Genomic DNA, 16,720 nt, shown 5'->3' with positions numbered 1-16,720 from the left:
GTCGGAGATCTGAAATGTCTGATTTGCTAACTGTTCGATTGCAGCACGTGTACAGTTGAAGTCAGAAGTTTATACACTTCGGTTGGAGTCAATAAAACTTGTTTTTCAACCACTCCACAAATTTCCTGTTAACAAACTATAGTTTTGGCAAGTCGGTTAGGACATCTACTTTGTATGACACAAGTCGGTCAGGACATCTACTTTGTATGACACAAGTCGGTCAGGACATCTACTTTGTGTATGACACAAGTCGGTTAGGACATCTACTTTGTGCATGACACAAGTCAGTTAGGACATCTACTTTGTGTATGACACAAGTCGGTCAGGACATCTACTTTGTATGACACAAGTCGGTCAGGACATCTACTTTGTGTATGACACAAGTCGGTTAGGACATCTACTTTGTGCATGACACAAGTCGGTTAGGACATCTACTTTGTGCATGACACAAGTCAGTTAGGACATCTACTTTGTGCATGACACAAGTCATTTTTCCAACAATTGTTTACCGACAGATTATTTCACTTATAATTTACTGTATCACAATTTCAGTGAGTCAGAAGTTTACATGCACTCAATTAGTATTTGGCAGCATTGCCTTTTAAATTGTTAAACATTTCAGGTAGCCTTCCACAAGCTTCAAACAAAATGTTGGGTGAATTCTGGCCCATTCCTCCTGACAGCTGGTGTAACGGAGTCAGGTTTGTAGGCCTCCTTGCACACACATGCTTTGTCAGTTCTGCCCACAAATGTTATATCTGATTCAGGTCAGGGCTTTGTAATGGCCACTCCAATACCTTGACATTGTTGTCCTTAAGCCATTTTGCCACAACTTTGGAAGTATGCTTGGGGTCAGCGCAACACTCCATTAGTATCGCAGTTTGGTCACCTTTGAACATCAGTCACTTCTCTGGTTGTTTTTTATATCTAACTAGACAGGACTCGAGTTGGCATATTGTGGACGATACAACAATTAATACCAAGTTAACCACAAAAGTGAGATCAATGTTTTATTCTCATTGCCAATCAAACAAAATTCAAAGCAAACTTAAACCCGAATGCTCACCCTTGTTTATCACACGTGTCCTTCATAAGTGAGCACTGAACCAAGCTTTTCAGTTCCAGCAAGTATCTTTATCTAATGAGAGCTCACCAACTGGTAATTAATATATTGAAGTTGTTTCCACTCAATGTTACTTTTCTATTGCCTGGCTCCCCAAACTCCTTGCTCCGGCCGAACGCTGTGCCACGGATGTGAGTTTCCGCAAAAAAGTTAAACTCACCAGCGTGCGGGCGGAGCTAAAGCTGATCACTTTGTTTTGTACAATATCCCGCATTTAGACTTCACCGCAAAAAAACAATGGCAGTCCTTTCTAAGCCTGAAGTATGTAGATAACAGCTCAGTTTGTCATTAGGCAAACTATTCTGTATAATTGTTTGATAATTCTGTCAGTGCTTTTTTATGTTCCGTAGTTCTATACATTCAATATGTATTTTTGTCAAAGCTCTACCTGTCACCCTGCATTCAAGCATCTATTATGAACTACTTATACGCCAATCAAAAGTTTCCATTTGTTTTAAAAAATATATCTTGATCAAAATGGTTCCAGACACACAGATATTCTTAAAGATTATTGTAGTACATTAGTCAAAACAACTCACACTGAGGTTACAATGATATGTGGCATATTCATCAACAAACATCTTGATTTCATAGAATACATGTCCCCTCCTTTGATTAGAAAGTGTACTGTTATTATGGATCAAACTCTTTAAAAGGCATCTATTCTAAACAGTTTAAAATCTCAACTGAACTAGTCTTTTCTATTTTCAAGACTGTCTTCATTCAATGCCTTTGGCTTTCAGCTCACTCTTCACTCTGCTCAGGTAGTCAGGGTCAGGATAACCAAAACTGTGGAAAAACACAAAGCACACAATACAATCTTGAATTGTTGTTCCCCCAGGCAGGTTACTTAGCACTTCCAAGGCAGTGGAAAATATCCAATTACCCTTTGTAAATGAATCAAATGTAAAATAATTGTCAACTGTTACAGAAGGTTAATATAATCATATCCATCGTTTTAGGTATTTTACCCTTGTGCCCCTCCATCGATGTTGGTCTTGTGGTGAATGTCATTCCATGTCACACAGTCGTCTGTCCCAGTGGTTCTGGAGGTCCCAACTGTGAAAATCAGCTTCTGGTTGAAAGCTCTCTCCAGTAACTTCAGCACTTCGTTGCCCTCCTGGTTGTCAGGGAGATAAGCTATTCTATGGGCCCCAATGAATCCTTTTCCAGGGTTGGAATGTTTCTTCTGAAGTCAGGAAAATGTCAAGAAACTATTTGTCAGTGTAGTTAAACATTTTGCTGTTAACCCTCACTGTGGTGATTAGTACAAACAATGCATAATGAGATAATTCAGTGCTGTAAATTTGTTACATTTATAATGAAAAAAATGAAAGCCTTTTACCGTCTGTTTTCCACTTGGTATATCATAGCTGATAACTATCATGCCGTAGCCATGGTATCCAGGTATGCAGCGGTAACTTTCATGTTTCACTTTCATTGTTCCCTCAGGCTGGTCTCCCTCCACCTTTCCAAACACATCCTTACACAAAGGACATCTGGGGCCTGAGAATTCCACTGCCTTCCTCAGACAATCTGTACAAAACTCATGGCTGCAGGACAACTTCCTCTTGTTGATAAATCTGTCCATGCATATGGAGCAATTATCTTCAGGCCCTCCTGTTGCTCCTCCATCTCCGACTGCTCCCCCCATGGCTGCTCCAGTGCTGGATCTGGCGCCAGGATACTCAATCTTGTGCTTGTCTTCTTCTTTAAACATGGGCCTTTTCAGCATCATCTCTAGCTCTTTGACAGCAGGGCCCAAATGTTGCGGTAGGCCGATCAGCCTACAGGGACCATAGTTTTCTCCTGCCCAGACACAGCGGTGTCGAGGGAGGATCTCCTCCAGCTTGTCCCCCACAGTCTTTGCATGGGTAGGGTCCAGCAGGTGGCAGCTCATCGCTGATGTCGCAACCTTCTGGTAGAGGTGCATGAGAGCTCTGATGGCGTGGCTTTCCAGAGAGACTGCCGGTGGAGTGTGTGATGTTGTAGGTCTGGTTTTAATTTTTACCTTGCCTGGAGACTTTTCCACCATGAAATCCACTCTAAATTTATTTTTGATTGCTGTTATTTTCTCATGAAAGGCAGATATCATTAGATCCCAGTGAGTCTGGTCCATGGCCAGCCCGTGTGACAAAAGTGGATCTTTGATGTCCATCCCAATCAACCATGGTGTTTTTGGAGATCTCAAAACCGGTCCTCCAGCAAATCCAGATGCTTTCTCTGTGGAGCTGTGATCCATTCCAAATGTCATTACTGTAGTCTTCATCCCAAGAGCCTTCTCGACTGCCATGATGCTCTGAGCCGGCCCAAACACAACGCAGCCATTGGCAGACACATTTAGTACCAGCCTAGTCTCCTCATTCTGGATGTTTTTCAGCGTATTCATGAGGTCTCCTGGATCCCCAGGTGTGAGATGGGTGGAAATGCTGTCCAAATCAACTACATACTTCTGGAAGAGGTCACTGAACTCCTGGTGGGCTTTGGTCAGCATAACATTTCTGCCTGTTTTCTGTGTGTCCTCTTTGATGGACACCTTCACTTCTGCATTGATTTTGACTCCATTTCTTTTCTCTATGTCCTCCATCTCCTTCCGGTAGGCCTGATTCATGTACACAAAGTGGTTCAGTGGGACTGGAAAGCTAATTTCCTTCTGCCCAGGTTCTTCATGGGTCTTCATTCCATTGTGAGTCATGCTTTGTGCTGCTTCTGCATTATCGTTCCAATCTGCTTCTGGCTCGGTTTCCGTTTCCCTGACGATCTTGGTAAACTCTGTGTGGAACTGGTTCACTTCATCAAAGCTCCCTTTTACAGCCAACTTGTGATCGGTGGTGTGGTAATGACGGTGAAGGGCAGCCCGTACTTCAGGTTTGTAGCCACCGATGTCAATGCTAGCACTTACAGTTATTGGGAGTTTGACCTAGAGGCGGGGGAAATAATATTTAAAAGATGTATATTATACTTTTTATATTATAGTTGATTTGAAAATGCTGTCAAATAATCAATAATAAATCAAATAATTTGATTTACATACATCCTGTGGCATGTTGGATGTTGGAGGCAAGTCTTCCATTGAGCTGGGTTTACTGTTTGATTGATTCCAGGGTTTAAATGATGGTGGTATAGCCCCGTGAAACCGCACAGTGGCTGATGTCTTGGCCTTGTCTTTGAAGGTCAACTGCGTTTCCTTCAGCTTCAGAAGGTCCTCAACGACTTAACAGGGCAGATGAATAATAGCAGACAATCACACAATAATAATAATTAAAACTCTAAGAATAAAAGACAGAAATGTATTCCCAAATCCAACTTGCTAACATGGCAAAAAACCTTTGCTATAGGTTTGGGAATTTAAAACAGGGACACATTGTTTGCATCAATGTTAGTGAAGATTATTTTCTTACAGCAGCACCTCTGTCTTGAGCGTCTCCTCAACATTGAAATGATACAGGTATTAATGTATCCTTCTAACCTGATGGGGGATGTATCTTGACTTCGGCCACGTTTCCGTTCAGCCTTTCCACGGTGCAATCTGTTTCTTTAAAGTTATTATTCAACCACGACTGGAGACTTTTTTGAAGTATAGACTTCCATGACAATATTGCTTTCCAAGGCCACTCCACAATGACATAGACTGTAGCCTCATCTAAAGTGGTCTGCTTTTCCTCTCTCTCGTCCTTTGCCTGATTCAGGTCCTGAAAAAGTTACATTTGCGTTGTTCAGGTGGCTTAGTAACTGATAAGATAAGAGGATGACGTCATGCTTTCAAGGCAGATATCAGAACCTGATTGACAGGGGCAATAGCAGAAACTGTTGTCTCCTGAGCAGCATTGACCAGAGTACTACAGTAGTGTCTAAAGCTAGTTAGAAAAATGACACATCCTTTGATCTGCTAGATAGAATCATTACCACATCCTGAGTGCTTTGGGGGTTGATGGGAGAATGTTGGTCTCGCTGTGATTGTTTGTTTCTAGCAGAGCCATTATCTCCTTCAGCAGGATAATCCACACTCATCTCTTTGGAAGAGGATGAATGAGGCTAGAGAGAGTGATGTCAAATATTGTACATGTTGTAAAATATCTACCATCATTAATGCTTCAAGAGATATACTTTTAGCCTTATGGAGATATATATTCTAAAAACGCCAATAAAAAGAAAACAAGTAATGTCCTTATTTAACACGTAACGTACATTCATCAGAGTTTCACAGCTATCAAAAGACAAAATTACTAACATTGCCATAGTGTCTGGGTCATACAGGGATACTTCACCTTAAAGTCATTATCTGCTTGATACAGGTCTGGGTCCTGGATTATAACATGTGGAAATATTGATTTGTCCAGTGAATGTGTGCCCTTGTTGCACATTAATATATGTATTATACAAATATTCACAGCTGTCTAAAAATAAAATGACTAACGTCATCAGAGCTTGGGATATTAACACAGGTTGCTGAAGGTGTCCCTCCTCCAAAAGTCTCAGAGAACCGATCGGCAGTCTCTCGGGCTGATGAGTCTTCTTCAGACACGTCCTCGGATATTTCTGCCTGAAGGAATAACTGAACATCAGTATGAGCGGCAATTCTAGTCCAAAAAAGGAAGCCACTTTGGACAGTCCAATAGAAGAACTTGATTATTGGTTTGATAATAATCCTATTTTTTCAGAGATTAGTTGAGTCACAGTATCATGAGGTCATGTAATACATACACTTCAGGTCCCTGAGGCGTAACTAAGGTTGATGTCCGCACCCCGTGGAAATCTCATTAGCATAATACAAATACCCCCATATAAATCTGACATTTTAAACTAAACTCAGCAAATAAAGAAAAGTTCTCGTTGTCAACTGTGTTTATTTTCAGCCAACTTAACATATGTTTATACAAATATTTACACAAGATTCAACAAACTGAACAAGTTCCACAGACATGTGACTAACGTGTCCTGAACAAGGGGGGTCAAAATCAAAAGTAAGTGTGGCCACCAGCTGCATTAAGTACTGCAGTACATCTCCTTCTTATGGACTGCACCAGATTTGCCAGTTCTTGCTGTGAGATGTTACCCCACTCTTCCACCAAGGCACCTGCAAGTTCCCGGATTTTCTGGCGGGAATGGCCCTAGCCCTCACCCTCCGATCCAACAGGTCCCAGGCTTGCTCAATGGGATTGAGATCAGGGCTCTTCGCTGGCCATGACAGAACACTGACATTCCTGTCTTGCAAGAAATCATGCACAGAACGAGCAGTATGGCTGGTGGCATTGTCATGCCAGGATGAGCCTGCAGGAAGAGTACCACATGAGGGAGGAGGATGTCTTCCCTGTAACGCACAGCGTTGAGATTGCCTGCAATGACAACAAGCTCAGTCCGATGATGCTGTGACACACCGCCCCAGACCATGACGGATCCTCCACCTCGATCCCGCTCCAGGGTACAGGCCTCGGTGTAACGCTCATTCCTTCGACGATAAACGCCAATCCGACCATCACCCCTGGTGAGACAAAACTGCGACTCATCACTTTTTGCCAGTCCTGTCTGGTCCAGCGAAGGTTGGTTTGTGCCTATAGGCGATGTTGTTGCCGGTGATGTCAGGTGAGGACCTGCCTTACAACAGGCCTACAAGCCCTCAGTCCAGCCTCTCTCAGCCTATTGTGGACAGTCTGTGCACTGATGGAGGGATTGTGCGTTCCTGGTGTAACTCGGGCAGTTATTGTTGCCATCCTATACCGGTCCTGCAGGTGTGATGTTCGGATGTACCGATCCTGTGCAGGTGTTGTTACACGTGGTCTGCCACTGCGAGGATGATTAGCTGTCCGTCCTGTTTCCCTGTAGCGCTGTCTTAGGCGTCTCACAGTACGGACATTGCAATTCATTGCCCTTGCCACATCTGCAGTCCTCATGCCTCCTTGCAGCATGTCTAATGCACGTTCACGCAGATGAGCAGGGACCCTGGGCATCTTTATTTTGGTGTTTTTCAGAATCAGTAGAAAGGCCTCTTTAGTGCCTTAAGTTTTCAAAACTGTGACCTGAATTTCGGAACGTTCCACAGGTGCATGTTCATATATTGTTTATGATTAATTGAACAAGCACAGGAAACATTGTTTAAACCCTTTACAATGAAAATCGGTGAAGTTATTTGGATTTTAAATTATCTTTGAAAGACAGGGTCCTGAAAAAGGGACATTTATTTTTTTGCTGAGTTTAGGTATTTCTTTGCATTGGATGTGCCTCAATCCACCGTATCCGCCTTTGTCCCACTTCCACATTTGCGGTGAAAATCAAATCAAATTTTCAAACGTTATCAAATTGTATTTGTCACATGTGCCGAATACAACAGGTGTAGACCTTAGTGAAATGTTTACCAACAAGCCCTTAACACTTATTTTTCTTACAACTGCATTGTTGATTAAGTAAAAAATTAATAAGTCAAAAAATATCATTAAAGAGCAGCAGTAAAATAACAGTAGCGAGGCTATATACAGGGGTACCAGTACAGATTCAATGTGCGGGGGCACCGGTTAGTTGAGGTAATATGTATATGTAGGTAGAGTTAAAGTGACTATGCATAGATAATAAACAGAGAGTAGTAGCAGTATAAAAGAGGGGGGACAATGCAAATAGTCTGGGTTTCCTGTTCAATACAGGATACAATGTAAGATTATGCTGCTCACCTTCAAGGCCCTCAAGAGGATGCACCTAAATACACATGCCAACTTCTAGAGAACTATTCCCCAGCACGCACACTATCATCAGACGCAGCCTGGTCACACCAGCCACAAACCTGTGGAGCATGGGTGACAGGGCCTTCTGACATGAGGCCCCTCAGCTCTGGAATGCTCCACCAACATGCCAAATCAAACTTTGTCACATGCGCCAAATACAACAAGTGTAGACCTTACCGTGAAATGCTTACTTACAAGCCCTTAACTCTTCTTGAACTGCACTGTTGGTTAAGAAAATATTGACCAAATAAACTAAAGTAAAAAATTATTAAAAAGTGTGTAATAGTCTGGTGGCAATTTGAAGAATTGTTCAGTAGTCTTATGGCTTGGGGGTGGAAGCTGTTAAGAAGCCTTTTGGACCTAGACTTGGCTCGCCGGTGTTTGTAAGACCATGAGACATCACGAAAATCGGTCTTCTCACAAAATCGTCTGTAGCGTCCGAACGGTTTGGCCTACAAACTATGATGACCCCTTTGAAGATGAGACTCTCACAAACACGATGGTGTTCTCCATTTTGCACTACTCCCCCACAAGCATATTGGGACCTGTCTGTACAGCCGATCTGCTAACTTCTGTCTGTAGCGTCCAAACAGTTTGGGCTACATACTAATATGACCCCTCTGTTGGAAAGGAGAGACTCTCACGAACACCTACATGTTGTTTTGCTTTAGGATGTCCACAAGCCTCACAAGACTCATCTGAAGGTCCCCCAGTACCAGTTGAAAAAAAAAATGAATGGAAGTACACTACCGGTCAAAGGTTTTAACACCTTCAAAAGGTTGTTCTTTATTTATACTATTTTCTACATTGTTTTGATGTCTTCACTGTTATTCTACAATGAGAACACATATGGAATCATGTAGTAACCAAAGTGTTAAACAAATTAAAATATATTTTACATTTGATACCAAGATCTCATTTACAACTGCGACCTGGCAAAGCAGTGCAACAAAAACAACAGTTACACGTGGGATAAACAAACGTACAGACAATAACACAGTAGAAACATCTATATACAGTGTGTGCAAATGTAGTAAGATTAGGGAAGTAAGGCAATAAATAGGCCATAGTGGCAAAATAATTACAATTTGGCATTAACACGAGTGATAGATGTGCAAGTAGAGATACTGGTGTGCAAAAGAGCAAAAATAAATAATATGGGGATGAAGTAGTTGGATGGGTGAGCTTCATGAGGTAGTCACCTGAAATGGGGGGGTATACAGAAGTCCTATTTGGTAAAAGACCAAGTCCATATTATGGCAAGAACAGCTCAAATAAGCAAAGAGAAATGACAGTCCATCATTACTTTAAGACATGAAGGTCAGTCAATCGGGAACATTTCTAAAACGTTGAAAGTTTCTTCAAGTGCAGTCGCAAAAACCATCAAACGCTATGATGAAACTGGCTCTCATGAGGACCGCCACAGGAATGGAAGACCCAGAGTTACCTCTGCTGTAGAGGATAAGTTCATTAGAGTTACCAGCCTCAGAAATTGCAGCCCAAATAAATGATTCACAGAGTTCAAGTAACAGACATCTCAACATCAACTGTTCAAAGGAGACTGCGTGAATCAGGCCTTCATGGTCAAATTGCTGCAAAGAAACCACTACTAAAGGACACCAATAAAAAGGAGAGACTTTCTTGGTCCAAGAAACAAAAGCAATGGACATTAGACCAGTGGAAATTTGTCCTTTGGTCTGGAGTGTTTTGTTCCATCCGCAGTGTCTTTGTGAGATGCGGTGTGGGTGAACGAATGATCTCCACATGTGTATTTCCCACCGTAAAGCATGGAGGAGGTGGTGTTATGGTGTGGGAGTGCTTTGCTGGTGACACTGTGTTTAATTTAGAACTCAAGGCACACTTAAACAGCATGGCTACCACAGCATTCTGCAGCGATACGCCATCCCATCTGGTTTGGGCGTAGTGGGACTATCATTTGGTTTTCAACAGGAAATTGACCCAACACATCTCCACCACAAAGGAGAGTGATTGAGTGCTGCATCAGATGACCTGGCCATCACGATCCCCCAACCAAATTGAGATGGTTTGGGATGAGTCGGAACACAGAGTGAAGGAAAAGCAGCCAACAAGTGCTCAGTATATGTGGGAACTCCTTCAAGACTGTTGGAAAAGCATTCCAGGTGATGCTGGTTGAGAGAATGCCAGAAGTGTGCAAAGCTGTCATCAAGGTAAAGGGTGAGTATTTGATGAATCTCAAATATATTTTGATTTGTTTAACACTTCTTTGGTTACTACATGATTCCATATGTGTTCTCATTATTTTGATGTCTTCACTATTATTCTACAATGTAGAAAATAATAGAAAGAAAGAAAAACTCTTGAATGTGTTGAAGGTGTTCAAAAACTTTTGACCGGTAGTGTATATATGGAGACATAAATAAGGGGTTAAATACATGTCAAGAAAAATAACAAAATGTTCCCCCCCAGGTTAGACAGGGGCTTAGGCTGTTTAGTGCCAAAAATAAAGGGGTTAAATACATATATATTAAAAAAATGTTTCCTAGTCATTCTTATATCTCTCAGATACAGGACAGACACATCAGAACAAACTTCCTTTAGATTTTCTTTATGGGACTATCTGGTCCATGCAGTGAATCTGTTATTCAATCCGTTTGTGTGGGCTAATATATTTCGATACTTCAAGGGGTCTGAAAATTCTAAATCAAATAGCAAAATTAGCCTTGGTATGACTTTTTTTTTTTTTTAAGATCCTACAGCTTAGTAAACCCCCACCCTCCCCCGGCTTAGACAGGGCTTAGATTTACGGGCTGAAAGGCTCTCAAAAGATACTGAGCAACAGTAAGCGGTGCTAGTATACCACAATAGAGTCCTATAAAACTCCTTACCTTGTAAGTAAAAGCACTTTGAGAAACACTAGACCGTTGAGGCTGTGACTGTATCACTGTTACAGGACCACTGGATGTTCCTGTGGGCTGGGAGAGACAGTGGAGAGCACTTTTATTTACCATCATAAACCTGTGCCTTCAAAGTTATAGTTCTTATTATATTGGAAAATTCTCTCTCTTAGTGGCTCTGAACTGAAGTCTTAAGCCAAGGATCGGGACGCACTCTATTCCTCCATTGAGGATGCTTTTTAGTCCAGTAGTAGGGGAAGGCCGGGATTCAAGCCGATCCCTCATTGTCGGCAATGCAAAACCAGCCGCAAATCAGTTGTTTATGTCAAATGGTTGTTATATTTCAGTCTTCTGCAATGTATATAAAGTGTAATATTGGGATGCAAACTCAAAATTGAATACATTTCAACTCTATATCTGACATGGTACAGGTGTCTTATTTTTTTAAAGCCCATAACCATATGTGTGAGGTGTATACTTTTGTTTCAAAGTAGATTTGTTTAAGACTAGCAAGAAACACTGGGTGACCCTGATTTAGCTCACTGCAGTACAAGGTTAAAGGCAACAATACCTGCATTCAAGAGATCACATTCACGGTAAACGCTCCACATGTCGGCTCAATAGCAAACTGCCTTTAAATAGTGCATAAATAGTGCATGGTCGACACACCGCGAATGGATAGAATCCAAGCCTAAGGCCTATATTCAATCAGTTCCAGCGCTAACCCACAATAACTGACAACTGCATAGCCATTTCATTGCTTTTGTTTAGGTGATGTCGGACGTGTAACTGCATTGGAGAAGCTGTCAAATCGATGAACGGTTGTGCCTCCTCAACATGTGGTTAACGCAATAGCCTACATTTCCACATTCTAAATAGAAGTAGCCTACCCAGAGACAAAAGTGTTTAGTCATAATAATTAGAGCACAATAACATTGTAGGCCTTTATGAAATACTGTTAGTTGATGTTAACCCTAAATACCCAAATTAAAGTCACCGGTTTTAATAATGTCACACCTGCGTAACATATGCTACCCCTGGTCCCATCCTTTGATACCTACCACATGAATCTGTATTTGCGAAAGGTCATGGGGCCGTTGCTGTTCTGGTCCAGAGACTTCATGGTTTCTGTTCATCTCTGTAGGTGATGTCTTGAAAGAAATAATGATTGTTACGTTCTCCTCTTCTGTTAGGATAAAAATGCTCCATGATCTAGCCACAATACAAGTGCATATACTCACTTCCATGTCCTCTACGTCTGACATGTTCAGTCTCTGTGCTTACACCACTCAAGATGTCACTTTCACTTCAGCCAGTCCTAAACACCAAAGGTTTAGCATTTTAATTGCCCATTTGAACACAATGCACATCAGGCTGGTATGTGAAAAACTACTATGTGTGTGAAATTAGAACTAAAATGTTCATTGTATTATCATAAAGTATAGAAAAGGCAATTGCTTTCGCTGGCTATTAGGGGACACTGGGTTGGTTCTCACTTTTCTATTACTCTTGTGTTTCTCAGCATGTCTTAAGCCCCGTTTATACCCGGTTCTGACAGGCATCCTTTGTCCTGATCTTGTCCACATTTCCAGACAGGTGTAGATGATTAAAATACACATTGTGGTCTGATTGTGATCAGATCTTCCTGACCACCTTCGGATGTAGTCAGGAACGGATTGTCTCTGGATATATTACAAGTATAGACGATTCTTTAAATCTTCATTATCCCACCTTCTAAAATCATTGACAGGTGACCCCATTGACTTATGACATCAATGTGTCTTAAAATAAATCAACATTTTGAAAGAATAGCGGTCAAATAATTTGCATACAGGGAAGGACCAGGAAATGTGGTCACAACGAGTACACAAATAAAATACATTTTAATAACATGTAGACACTATTTCTGAAGATGTGGGCACGATCAGAATGTGGATATCAGGGCAAAGGACACATGTTAGCTGCAGGTATAAACTAGGCTTTGGACTCCTTTAAAGCGGCAAGCAGTAGTTAAAGCAATTTCCCCACCCCTGTTCTGGTAAGAATCTGAGAGATGGGGCTGTAGAAATATAACCATTCTCAGATGTATAAACAGAGCTATGGATGCAAGGACTGACCATCCATGATATCAAAATTATATTTGAAACCATGTTTTAAAGTTTGTTTACATTTACGTTGTTTACAGACATTGGAGTAAAACAAGCTTATATATATTTGGGGTTCTGATGGGGTACCACAGTTGATACAAGCTCATGAGGCATTTATTTAGAAGTTATATTCTTCAAGGCGCATGAGAAAAAGGAGAGCCACCGGAGAAGAATCAAGGGGACCAAGTGCTTCGACATCCGGGTGAATGACTTGGTTTGGAAGAAGGGCGAAAGGAAGGTGAGCCCCGGGAAAGCTTGGTGCTCCTAGCTGGGGTCACCATCAGTTAAGGTGAATATAAAAATCTCATAACTAACTGCATTTGCCGCCTCGTGGTGGGCGGCATCGCCATGCTGTCAATAGTACCCAACACTGGCCCAAGGGTTCCTCAAAATAGTCACGTTAATTAAGTAACCGCTACTTCCAGTGTACGAAAGACTATTGAGAATAAATATTAGTTCATCCTGGGAGAGCTGTAACTCCGCCCACCGGTGATGTGGAGCAGAGCATGCTGGGCAATCTCTGAGTAGAAGGAAATAACTAGAGAAAGCACACAAGCCGTGATGAGTTCCAGCCATCTCCTGTGATTACCTCTAGTTAGCATTCTTTGTTTTAGCCAAGGCCCGTGTGCGTCCTTCAGAAATGTGAGTTCATATTTCTTACAATACATGTGTTATGGACGCACTCCGTTGTTATGCTAATTAGCGTTATTAGCGTAGTCTTATGCCCTGTGGTTATATGGATATATACTGATTGTGGGTATTTTGTTAGCAATGAGCCTTGTGGATGCATTATACATTCAAGTTCATGCAGTAGTGTGAGGATGATGGTGCTGTGTAGTTGCACTCCTCTGATCATTCCTTAGTGAAGTCACAGCCATGTTGTTAGTTTGTATTGCCCTGTGCAGCAGATAAGATATAAATAATATGGCTACAATTGGTTATGTAATTGGAGGTTGTATTAAGCCTATACCTGCCATTTACTATTGTATTTCATTTCCCCCTTTTCAGAACCACACAAACTCTTAGTTAACACAATTGTTAAGCCATACACTGTGCTGTGCTGTTACTGCTCTGTGAATCAGCCATTAAACAACCTCAACTGGAATCATACCAGTCTGTCATCTGTGCTCTTACAAGCACCTGGGAGAGAACACAATGCTAGGTAAAACCTAACCCTAAATAATATACAGTCCACCAAGTCCTCAACTACCTCCAGGTAGGTACTGTTAAGGTATATGACTCCAGTGGTCATGACACCACCCTGGAGTTTCTCTCACAACTCATCTCTTTATCTTTTCGAGGATCATCCCTTACCTTATCCTTTCTTTTCTGTCTGCCATTAACATTACTGCATGTCTAATCAAACATTTAAATGATTCAATAACTGTATTTTTACATACCTGATAATCCTTTAACCTGTGTGTTTGCTTGTTTACGTCTGTCTCCTACCCTTTACTCTGCTCCTGTTCTCCAGGACCTAGGGGTTCTGCCTAACACCCAGACATGGATCCACCTGATGTCCTCCATTACCAACCACCCCCCAACTTTTCATTACATCAGCTACTGTTATTGTCAAGTTGTCATTATCTGCTAAGAAAGAGCAAGAAAACTATCATACAGGGCACATAATGTGAGATGCACAGATTAGATAAAAACAGTAGCACTGCAAACACTCAGAACAAAGACGGCAGCAGCACCTGGACTTTGCAGTTTCCCTCTTCGAGTCCACCTTCCAAGACGGACTACGTGATGAAAACAAGTGACAAGCAGAACCTCCCGTCCACACAATACCCACCACCTCTCTATTCCACACATCGGAATTCAGTATTTCAGTCTGATTGCCATGTGAGTGTACAAAAAAATCTGAAAGTAAATTGACACACATGCACCAAAAAAATTAAGTTTATGTATTTAAATCTAAAATATTGCCAGATTGGTTTTCACAGCTGTTTCATAAGGTGTTAATTATTGTAAATTATCCCTTGATGGTATTTGTTAGTTCAACATTGTTGTATCATAGGACATACAAATAGATATATTCAACCACAAGGGTGTACTAATGAGCTGAGTTTTTTTAAATCATAAGAGGACTAATATTATTTCAGTGTAGCTAAGGGAAGGCCTGTTTAAAATGAGAAACATGCCAGCCAGACAAGCCAGTGTACAATCAAATGTATTTGCATATGAATGGAGTGGAATGTGGATGTTTTTGTGATCTGTAAGGTAAGTAACAATTCAGTTGACCGTTTTATGTGTGGATTAATTTTCGGAGTAGAGGACCTTGTGCATTTCAGGTAAAATAACAACTCAATGTTTATATCCCAGGACAAATTAGCTAGCAACAGCAGGCTAGCTAAATAGGACAAATTAGCTAGCTAAATTACCATAAAGGTGTAATGCTTTTCGACCTGTCCCCAAATTAATGTAATTGCTTGTTTGTTTTGATATTTAAACCTGTGTGTTGTGATCGCGTTTGGTGTGGTGGGACAAAATAATTTATTCACGATGGCGCACACGCGCAGCCGGTTTGGGTTCCATGTAACACATAACACACAGCTGTCTGTGCGGGTCGCTACAATAGAACATACATGCAAACTAACACTACATCTACATGACGTGAACGAGCCGGCAGTTTGACGACTTAGGGAAAAAAAACTTGTCTCCATTGACAGTCCATGTTAATACATAATGCTATTTTATGGCGCTAGGAAGACGTTAGGTGACTTCATGAGAGGTATCAGTAGCTTCACGAGTATTATTTATGACCACCCCCCATACACTCCAGTCAAATAGGGATACTCTGCTTTACACACACCTCGAATGCAATGTCGATACAAATAAGATTGTGTATCGTCTCTTGTATTAAAAGAAATATGGGATCAACTCAATGTTTTATGTAGCCTGCTTTACTGCCCAAATACAGAAAATAGTATCACTTTCGTTTTACACAGAATTGATCGTCTTTGCATATCGATTAAAATGAATCCACAAAATTCTAGTAAAGTTGCTTTCGTGATAGGCTGGTAAAATTTCTAGAACCACATACAACCATAAAATAAAATAAAATATATACAATTTAGGTGCGATTAAAGTTTACTTACAAGTGCGCACTGCGTGGCGTTCTCACTCAAATTTCTTGCAACATATGACAACTGGGGCTGTACAAGAAAACGAAAATGAAAGTCTGCCAGCTAACGTTACTGCTGACTACTGTAGCTAGCAAGTTGGCTAACTGACTAGAGCTAGCAGGCTACTGGCTATAATCATGATAGCCAGTGGAAGTAATTAGTCCCTCATGGTAACTAACGTTAGTCCCTCAACCTGCTACAAACTCTCTACTATGTAGCTAGATCTTCTGTCTGGCTGGTGTCTATTGATATTGTTTGTGTGTGTGGGTTTAGACGTAGAAATCTCACCTTTCTGCAGCAGGTACCTCTGGGCTGGGACTTCGTTTTGTAGCAGGTTGAGAGACTAAGGTTAACTAACTTCTACTAGCTAGCTACTAAACACAGTCATTAATGCACCGTGAATATTATATTAGGGGGCGTGTACTTCCAGGTATGAACAAAAATTTAAAAAATGGGCTACGTTTTTTCGTTTGTTTTGTTTCTGTCACAATTTGGAAACTATAAACGAGAAAACGAGTTGATATCCAGTTTTAGATTTCAAACCGAAAAAGTATTTAAAAAACTATGTATTTCCTCGTTTGGTCTTGCCGAAATGAAAGGAAATAGGAATTATCCAAAATTACAAGAAGCGACTCAAATAACGTTGATGGATATGGCCACTTCTGTTGTTTGAAAAATAGTGTGCTTGCTGCATTTATAATAGTTTAATGTATACCACACGGAGTAATATGGC

At 41.1% G+C, this 16,720-nt stretch overlaps 1 protein-coding gene and 1 long non-coding RNA gene across 10 annotated transcripts; one reads left to right on the top strand and one right to left on the bottom strand.

Annotated features, from left to right (window-relative positions):
• Positions 1-997: 997 nt before the first annotated feature.
• LOC112216774 (E3 ubiquitin-protein ligase DTX3L) lies at positions 998-16,405 on the bottom strand. 9 transcript variants are annotated; one of them, XM_024376843.2, is made up of 14 exons: positions 16,276-16,378; positions 15,961-16,017; positions 14,557-14,722; positions 11,954-12,030; positions 11,774-11,863; positions 10,704-10,790; positions 5,541-5,666; positions 5,392-5,427; positions 5,030-5,158; positions 4,593-4,815; positions 4,158-4,336; positions 2,469-4,043; positions 2,095-2,312; positions 998-1,912 (listed from the first exon to the last, which is right to left on the bottom strand). In XM_024376843.2, the coding sequence occupies exons 4-14, from the start codon at positions 11,975-11,977 to the stop codon at positions 1,843-1,845; spliced, it is 2,757 nt and encodes a 918-aa protein (XP_024232611.1). In that variant the 5' UTR covers positions 11,978-12,030; positions 14,557-14,722; positions 15,961-16,017; positions 16,276-16,378; the 3' UTR covers positions 998-1,842. The 9 variants fall into 9 exon arrangements, with proteins under 9 accessions (XP_024232611.1, XP_024232638.1, XP_024232605.1 ...); XM_024376870.2 differs by lacking the exon at positions 14,557-14,722 and having other exon boundaries at positions 2,095-2,243; positions 16,276-16,380; XM_024376837.2 differs by lacking the exon at positions 14,557-14,722.
• LOC121839279 lies at positions 13,403-14,562 on the top strand. The gene is made up of 3 exons (XR_006078851.1): positions 13,403-13,501; positions 13,868-14,075; positions 14,334-14,562. It is a non-coding gene; the product is annotated as an uncharacterized LOC121839279 (long non-coding RNA).
• Positions 16,406-16,720: the final 315 nt, after the last annotated feature.

The sequence above is a fragment of the Oncorhynchus tshawytscha genome, linkage group LG02, assembly GCF_018296145.1.
Source record: "Oncorhynchus tshawytscha isolate Ot180627B linkage group LG02, Otsh_v2.0, whole genome shotgun sequence".
Lineage (NCBI taxonomy): Eukaryota > Metazoa > Chordata > Actinopteri > Salmoniformes > Salmonidae > Oncorhynchus > Oncorhynchus tshawytscha.
Note: the sequence above shows the minus strand (reverse complement) of the source record. Positions and strands in the feature narration are given on the sequence as shown.

What these genes read in the sequence shown, in the direction of transcription:
- LOC112216774 (XM_024376852.2), bottom strand. Translation starts at nt 11,977, where the DNA reads ATGTCAGACGTAGAGGACATGGAA. An exon ending in CAGACGTAGAGGACATGGAA is followed by an intron (nt 11,864 to 11,953) that starts GTGAGTATATGC and finishes ATTTCTTTCAAG; the next exon opens with ACATCACCTACAGAGATGAA. An exon ending in CGCAAATACAGATTCATGTG is followed by an intron (nt 10,791 to 11,773) that starts GTAGGTATCAAA and finishes TGTCTCTCCCAG; the next exon opens with CCCACAGGAACATCCAGTGG.